This window comes from Nematolebias whitei, chromosome 23 (assembly GCF_014905685.2).
Source record: "Nematolebias whitei isolate Nwh7 chromosome 23, NemWhi1, whole genome shotgun sequence".
NCBI classification, from domain to species: Eukaryota; Metazoa; Chordata; class Actinopteri; order Cyprinodontiformes; family Rivulidae; genus Nematolebias; species Nematolebias whitei.
In genome coordinates, this window is record NC_056520.1 from 10,933,324 (window position 1) to 10,941,925 (window position 8,602).

The 8,602-nt window shown below is 43.2% G+C and overlaps 1 protein-coding gene across 1 annotated transcript in view; it reads left to right on the forward strand.

The window, feature by feature from the left end:
- The first annotated feature begins 233 nt into the window (after positions 1 to 233).
- The window catches only part of LOC119428670 (transmembrane protein 47-like), a 38,104-nt gene continuing 29,735 nt past the window's right edge, over positions 234 to 8,602 (forward strand). The window contains exon 1 of the mRNA XM_037696341.1: positions 234 to 459. Within this exon, the coding sequence (XP_037552269.1) occupies positions 234 to 459 (226 nt within the window). The remainder of the gene's footprint in view (positions 460 to 8,602) is intronic.

Genomic DNA, 8,602 nt, shown 5'->3' on the forward strand with positions numbered 1-8,602 from the left:
CTCTAGGACCCTGTTGCACCTGCTGATCCCTTGGAGCCGTTGACGTCAGCGCCGAACGGTGGAGGTCTCCGCCGCGCGGCGCCCCACAGGCGCAGCGTCCGTCCAGCGCGCACCGCAGGCGGCTGCACCGGCTCAACCTCCTCCGTGGAGAGGACCCACCGGAACACAGCGCCCCCCCGGTCCCGCACGCAGCCTCCTCCGGCCGGCGTGCTGTGAGCCCCCCACCCCCCGCCATGTCCTCCGCCGTCACGGAGACGGAGGAGTCGCGCAGCTCCCCGCTGACCCCGCTGAAACTGGTCGGACTGGTCTGCGTCTTCCTCGCGCTCTGCCTGGACGTGGGAGCCGTGATGAGTCCCGCGTGGGTCACGGCCGACGACCAGTACTACCTGTCCCTGTGGGAGTCCTGCTGGAAGCCGGCGAGCTTCGAGAAGTGGCAGTGCAGCAGCACGCTGGGCGCAGGTAAACACCGCCGACAGGCGGGCGATCGTGTCTCCGCGCGCGCATCCGTTTGTCTCTTTTAGCAAAATATCTCACGAACCACTGGCCGGGTTGTATTGAAACTTTCAGCAAGTCATCACTGGAGGAACATCTACAGCTGTTGACATCTGGAGTCATTTCAAAGAAACATGGCCGCCAAAACCAGCTGTTCTTAGTAAACACATAAATGTTGGTAACTCGCTCAGCTTTAGAGATATTCAACTACATGTTGTTGTGGTAGTAGCTGAGACTTACCCCCAACACATACTTCGAGCACTACACATTTGAGCAGCATGTTTGCTTAAACCGTTGGCACAAACTGTTGGAGTCATCTCTGTCTGTCTGTTAGCAAAATATCTCATGACCCACTGGATGTGTTTTAGTGAAACTTTCAGAAAGTAATCATCAGATGTATTTTTACAATCGATTACATTTCGGAGTCAGTCTGATAAAGGTGGCTGCCGCCGCTCATTAATATTAGCCAACAGAAAATGTGGCTTTAAAGCAGTTAGTTTGACAGTTATTGAGCTCAAATTAGGTGAAATTCATCCCCAACACATACTCCAAGCACTAACATGTAACATTAGTTTTAAGGTTTGATTTAACATCAGAAATAACAGTTTGAACCCCCACCCACCCCCCACACACACACACACACACCTTTCCCTGACGCTCTATTGTTCTCTAAAAGCTGCAGATGTGACTCAAGCTGCACACTCACTTCCAAATCTGTTTTATTGACTTTTATTGAATATATATATATTATGGGGCTGTGGTAGCTCGGTGGTCACTGTGCTGCCTTGTAAACCTGAGGTTGCGGGTTCAAGTTCGGGCCGAGTCAGGACGGTCATCCGGCATAAAACAAATTGCCCAATCTTTGTGCCGACCCCTGAAGAACGAAGCAGCCGAAAGAAACCTACTATTTAATATACATTATATCAATTCCTATAGAAATGTTTGCACAAACAAACGAAGCAACAATAAATTAAAATAAAAGTTTTTTCATATGAAATGCAGAAAAAACACAATTCTACCTCCACATGGCTTTTTTTCTTAGAAAGAAAAATATGTAATATTTCACAGAATACACCAACAAACTCACACTATAAATACAGTAGTTCTTCATTTATTGCAAGGGTTATGTTCCAGACGCCCCCCCCCCCCCCCCCCCCCCCCCCCCCCCACACACACACACAATAAATGAAAATCTGCGACGTTATATTTATTTTAGTATTTCTATATATTTTAAGGCTTTATAAACTCTTCCCACACTCTTGCAATGTTCTAAACTCTTAAACCTACTAATGTTAACAACATACGTGCAGTACTGTATATGTAGCTACTAAATTTTACTCAGCTCTGCAGAACAGCAGCGGCTCAGTTCCGTTCGAACTTGGTTCCCTTTCAGCGGACCTACCCTGTTGGTTCTGGTCGGCTCTCTGGCTTGGGCTGTGGGCTCTGGCAGGAGCGCCGGACCTACTCGGAGGTCCTCGTGGGCCGGCTAGCAGCTTTCAGATTCACCAATGGGTCTGGAGGTCGAACCGCGAAGTAGCGAGGGACTACTGTACTGTATATTTAAAAAAAAAAAAAATTGTTGTTTGCACTTCCTGTTTACACATAACTGGAGTTTTTGCTGAGAATTTTTTTTAATTTGTTTTTGTTGTATTTGTGTAGCCAGGAAAAAAAAAAGAGAGGTGTTTATAAATGTTTTTCCATTTTCCCTGGCTTCTCTTGTTTGTTGATTTTTAATCTGCGGTGGTTCCCAACCATGGTCCTTGAGGAACGCCATCCTGCATGTTTTAGTTGTTTCCCTGCTTTGACACACTTGATTTGAATGGATGGGTACTTAACAGGCTTTGGCAGAACTTCAGGAATTAATAAAATCACAGAATCAGGTGTGTTGGAGCAGCGAAACAACTAAAACATGCAGGATGGCGTTCCTCAAGGACCATGGTTGGGACCACTGAGATTTAAAGATATAACTTTGAGCTCTGGACATTCTTCATCCATTTAGTGAGTAATAGTAATAAATACAACCCCATTTTGATCAAGTTGGGATGCTGCATATGATGTAAATAACAGAATGCAATACTTGGCAAATTTTACGTAACTCAATGGGACAGAGTAAACATGAAATGTTTAAACTAAGAAATTTGACGATTTTTAGGGGGAAAAAATACAGTGATTTTGAATTTAATTGTAGCAATATATCTAAAAAAGTTAGTACAGGGGCAACAAATGGCTGTAAGTGGTACAAATCAGAAACATCTGGACCAGCATTTTGCAACTAGACTTATTGGCAACAAGTCAGTGAGAAAACTTAATTAGTTTAGAAGCTGAATCTCCTGGAAGTAAAAATGGGCCGAGGTTCACCAGTCTGCAAGAACATTTTCAAAATAATGGCTCTCAACAGAAAATTGGAAGTCTTTGAATATACTACCATCTGCAGTTCATGATGCGATCAAAAGATTTCAAAACTTGTAGAAATCTTTGAGGCAAAAGTCAACATTAGATGCCGGTTCTTTGGACCATCAGGAGCCACTGCATTAAAAATGCGTCTGATTCTGTTCTGGGCTTCACTCCGTGGACTCAGGAGCACTTCCACAAACCATTGTCTGTAAACACACTTCATTGTATCCAGAATCATAGGTTAAAGCTCTATCATGCAAAGAAGAAGCCCCATGTGAACACCGTCCAGAAACCTGTCCGTCTTCTCTCGACCAAAGCTCATCTGGAATGAACTGAAAGAGGAAAACTATGATCAGACATATGGATATTTAAATTTGTTTTTGGAAACCATGAGTACCACGATGTTTGTACAGAAAACAGGAACCATCCAGTCTATCAAAATACACTTCAAAAGCCTGCCTTTCTGTTGGTATAGGGGTGCATGATCAGCTTACATTTCTGGAAAGGTGCCATAAAAGTTTCTTATTCAACCACTTACTTTTCCAGCATTTTCTTGCCCTTGTCCCGTGTTTTATTTATAGATTTTTATTTCAAAATTGCTTTATCCATCCATCCATCCATTATCTTTACCCTCTTCTTCCATTTTGGGTCACGAAGGTCACCGGTGCCCATGTCCAGCAATCACTGTGCGAGGGGCGGGGTACACCCTGGACGGGTCGCAAGTCCATCACATGGCCACATAGAGTCAAACAACCATTCACTCTCTCACTCACACCTAGGGACAATTTAGAGTTACCAATCAGCCTAACGTGCATGTTTTTAGTCTGTGGGAGGAAACCGGAGCACCCGGAGAAAACCCACGCATGCACGGAGAGAACATGCAAACTCCACCCAGAAAGGCCCCCCGGACCAGGATTTGAATCAGGGACCTGCTCGCTGAGAGGCAGCAGCTCTACCAGTTGCGCCACCGTGCTGCCCTCAAAATTGCTTCATTTAATTTTTTTAAGTACACTTTCTCAGTTTAAACATTTGATATCCTTGCCATATTTATCCACCTAGATCTACCTGGATTATCGAGCATGCATCAGGACTTGCCGTATTAATGTTCCACTGTGAATAAACTATGGCTTTATGAGATTTGCATGATTGCATTTTGTTTTTGTTTACATTTTACACAACATTCCAACTTCTTTTTTTCTTAGTTATATGCTTTCAGATCACAATGCAGATTATTTATGGTTCAGAAATGCCACTAAAGAACACCGTCTCCCTTGTGTGCTGCCGCCTACCTGAACCTCATTAATTCATGTGTCAGCAACACAAGCGAGAAGTTGTGGGGGGGTGGGGTATAAAGCTCTATACCTCTATACCCCCCCCCCCCCCCCCCCAAGTGTCTCAACCTGTCTTACTTTTATCCTCACCCCGTTGTCTTTTGTTGTCTTGAAAACAGCCTTGCATCCATAACAACGATTAACTTTTGGAGTCCGCTCAATTGAAGATGGTCCCCGCAGCTAATTAATCTTATTGAACGCAATAACAGCAGAGACTGGGTTTAAAGTTCTCCGTTACCATGACACTTTTTATTTTGTGTGTTTGTGTTAAAGCCATCTAATCTAATTACGATACAGTTAAACTACAACAGTTAGAGAATCAGAATCATCGTTTCGTCCAATCAGAGCAGGGTGGGTCGTGCTTTCTGATGAACGGTGGGCCCGGGTGCGAGCAGCGGCTCTGCTGGGAGCCCCTCTCTGTCTCAAAGCGCCCACAGGCGGTCAGGATCTCTTCCTATTAAACGTTAACGGGTTCGGAGCATCGTCATCATCGTACAGACATGTGCCCTTTGCCAGCGTGACCAAACTCCTGGTTCTCGAGAGAGACAGCCTGTTTGAGTTTCTCTCGCGGTGAGACCGACCACTTTAGTTCCTTTAATTAAAACATATCAATACTAAAAGTCATATTTATACGCCCCAGATTATAGCAAGTGTTTCCACTTAACTCAAGTCTGCTGGCTTCCTTAGATAGAAAACTTTACTACCGGTAATTGGCTTTTCAATGTATGTGAATGTTCCTGTAAAGTGCCCTAAGACAACTTTGTTATGATATAGTGCTATATAAATAAATTGAATTGAATTAATGTTTTTCCCCAAACTTACAAAGTTCTCTTTGAGAGTCAGTTTCAAGTAGTTTATCATAAATATCTGTTAAATTAAATTCTACACAATATTACAGCAAAAATAAGAGGTTGTGGCTGCTTGGATGTGCTAAGCTGGCTTATATTTAGAACTGTACTAAGAGGTAACTTTGATAGATATAATTCATTAAATGGTCAAATATAAACATAAATTGTATTCTTCTTTCTTCTTCTTCTTTCGGCTTTTCCCTCTTCAGGGGTCGCCACAGCGAGTCCTCCTCCTCCACCTCACTCTGTCCTCTGCATCCTCTGTCCTCACTCCAACCACCTTCATGTCCTCTCTAACTGCATCCATATATCTCATCTTTGTTTTTTCCTGGCAGCTGCATTCCTAACATCCTTCTACCAATATACCCACGGTCCCTCCTCTGGACATGTCCAAACCATCTCAGTCTGGCCTCCCTAACTTTATCTCCCAGTTGTTCAACCTGTGCTGTACCTCTGATGATCTCATTCCTAATCTTATCCATCCTTGTTACTCCTAAGGAGAACCTTAGCATCTTCATTTCTGCCACTTCCAGTTCTTTCTCCTGTCTTTTTGTCAATGCCACTGTCTCCAGACCATACAACATAGCTGGTCTCACCACTATCTTGTAAACTTTTCCTTTGACCTTTGCTGACACCCTTTTGTCACAAATCACTCCTGAAACTTTTCTCCATCCACTCCATCCTGCCTGGACTCTCTTTTTCACTTCTTTACCATATTCCCCATTTTTCTGGACAGTGGACCCCAAGTACTTGAAGTCCTGCACCTTTGTGACCTCTGCTTCTTGTAGCCTCACTGTTCCACCAGCCTCCCTCTCATTTACACACATGTACTCTGTCTTACTACTTTGTACAACTGACTTTCATTCCTCTTCTTTCAAGTGCATACCTCCACGTCTCCAAGTTCTCTTCCACCTGTTCCCTGTTCTCACCACAGATCACAATGTCATCTGCAAACATCGTCCATGAGGATTCTTCCTGACCTCATCTGTTAGTCGGTCCATCACCAGAGCAAATAAGAAGGGGCTCAGAGCCGATCCTTGACGCAATCCCACCTCCACCTTGAAGCTATCTGTCACTCCTACAGCACATCTCACCACTGTCCTGCTGTCCTCATACATGTCCTGTACCAGTCTAACATACTTTTCTGCCACTCCAGATTTCCTCATACAATACCACACCTCCTCCCTCGGCACTTTGTCATATGCTTTTTCTAAATCCTCAAAGACACAATGGGTCTACCTTCAGGCACATCACCCTATCTGACACTCTCTTCACCTCTACTACATTCTTTGCCAACTCCTCCTTTAGGACCACCCCTACCCCATTTCTTTTTCTATCCACACCATGGTAAAACAGTTTGAACCCTGCTCCAATGCTGCGAGCCTTGCTGCCCTTCCACTTGGTCTCTTGGACACATAAAACATCTAACTTCCTTCTCTGCATCATGTCAGCCAGCTCTCTACCTTTGCCTGTCATTGTCCCCACATTTAGAGTTGCAACTCTCAGTCCTACATTGTTCACTTTCCTCTTCTCCCTCTGTCTCCTGACACGTTTCCCTCCTCGTGGTCTTCGACTAACAGTATCACAATTTCCACATTTGTCAACAGCACCAGTGGCGATCGTTGTTAACCCGGGCCTTGACTGATCCGGTATGATTTCGCTTTGATGAACTCGCATTATTGTTTTGGCAAAAGTGTTTTACATTGGAGGCCATTCCTGACACAACCCTCACCATTTACCCGGGCTTGGGACCGGCACAAGAGATACACTGGCTTGTGCTCCCTAGTGGCTGGTTTTGTGTTCCCCCTAGTGGCTGGTTTATAAACATAAATTGTATTACTCCTTTAAATATCAAGTTCAAGTATCTTTATTGTCATTCGCATCACATGTGGTACATGAGATGGAACCAAACTGTGTACTCAAGGTCCTGGTTACACCACAAGATAGCAAAATATGAAGTACAAAAATAAGTAGTATACAAGGATTTAAGATATACACTAAATGTAGGAATTGTGGTTTTGTCCCTGGTGTCGTGTTTGTCTGCGTTCCCCCTGATCTTCTATTTCTCTTTATAGGGTTTGTGTTTCTTTAGTATCTAGCCCCATCTTGTGCCGTGTTCATGTCTGTCCCTTTCTCTGGCATCTGTGATTACTCACATGTGCCTTCACTTGGTCTAATTGGTGTTTCCTGTATATCTGTGTCTCTGTGTTAGTTCTTGTCCTAGCATTGTTTAACTGTTCACTGGTGATGACCTGTCTGTATCGTGAGTACCCCCCCGTTCATTCTACGTTTGTTTTGCTGCCCTTTCAGCTTTTTTAGTTTTGTTAATAGATTCTTTATTTTATATATTTCTATCCCGAGTCCTTGCCTGCCTGCCTACACCATTGGGTTCACCAGCACCAGCCAATTGTGACACTAAGATATACGCTAAACAAATACTAAATAGTACGCTAAAAGATCTAAGATATACGCTAAACACTAATAATGTAAAATAATACGGTATATTAAACAGCAGCCCGAACATGAGTCTGTAGTGAGTAGATGGGTATAAATGAATAAATACAGCAGCATATGATTCCAGCCGCATATGAAATAGTCTTTTTAATGTAGAAATCCTTCAGTCTAGCTAGCATATAAATATGACAACCCCAACTGTAAACGCTAAAATTACATAAAAGTTAGAGAAATGTTGTTCAAAATCACCATTTCCATCAAAATCCATTGGTCCTGAGGTTCTTGTTCGCTGCTCTACACTAAATTTCTAGTTGCAGAAAAAAAAACATCAGTCAAAACATTTTTATTAGTTTTAATCCCTACTATAATTCAAGTTCAAGAATCTTTATTATCCCCAAGGGGCAATTTGTTTCACAGTCAGTAGTCACACAGAACATCCGTACTAGACAAGTCATTGAGACATTAAAGTAACAGTACAGAAATTATCACTGTTTGTTGAGGAACCTGATTGCTACAGGGATGAATGAATTTTTCAGTCTGTTCATCCTACATCTGGGCAGAAGATACCTTCATCCAGATGGAAACAACCTGAACTCACTATTAAGTGGGTGATCAGGATCTGCCAGAATCTGCCTCAATATAAGTCTGTTTTACACATATTGAGCTAAAATTGGGTATGGTAGTGGCTGAGAGTAATCCCCAACACATACTGTGAGTGCTAAAGGTTTGTGCAACATATTTGTTCAAATCGTTGGCGTTAACCTCATCTGTGTGTGCGTGAGTTAGTTTGGTAGTGTGTATTTGTGCCAGTAAAAGGCTACCATATTGAGCTGACCTATTTCTGGACATTTTTCTCTGAAGCCCAGCTAAATATTTCATGTCACACTCTGATTTCTCCTTTGTACCATCTTTGTTCCCTTTTCTCTCAGGATCTGCAAACACACACACATACACACTTTTTACTGTCCTTGCTTTTCACACATACTTACACACATCTATACTCCAGACCAGGACTCTCTAATTAGGTGTCTTGAAGGTGTGTGTGTGTGTGTGTGTGTGTGTGTGTGTGTGTGTGTGTGTGTG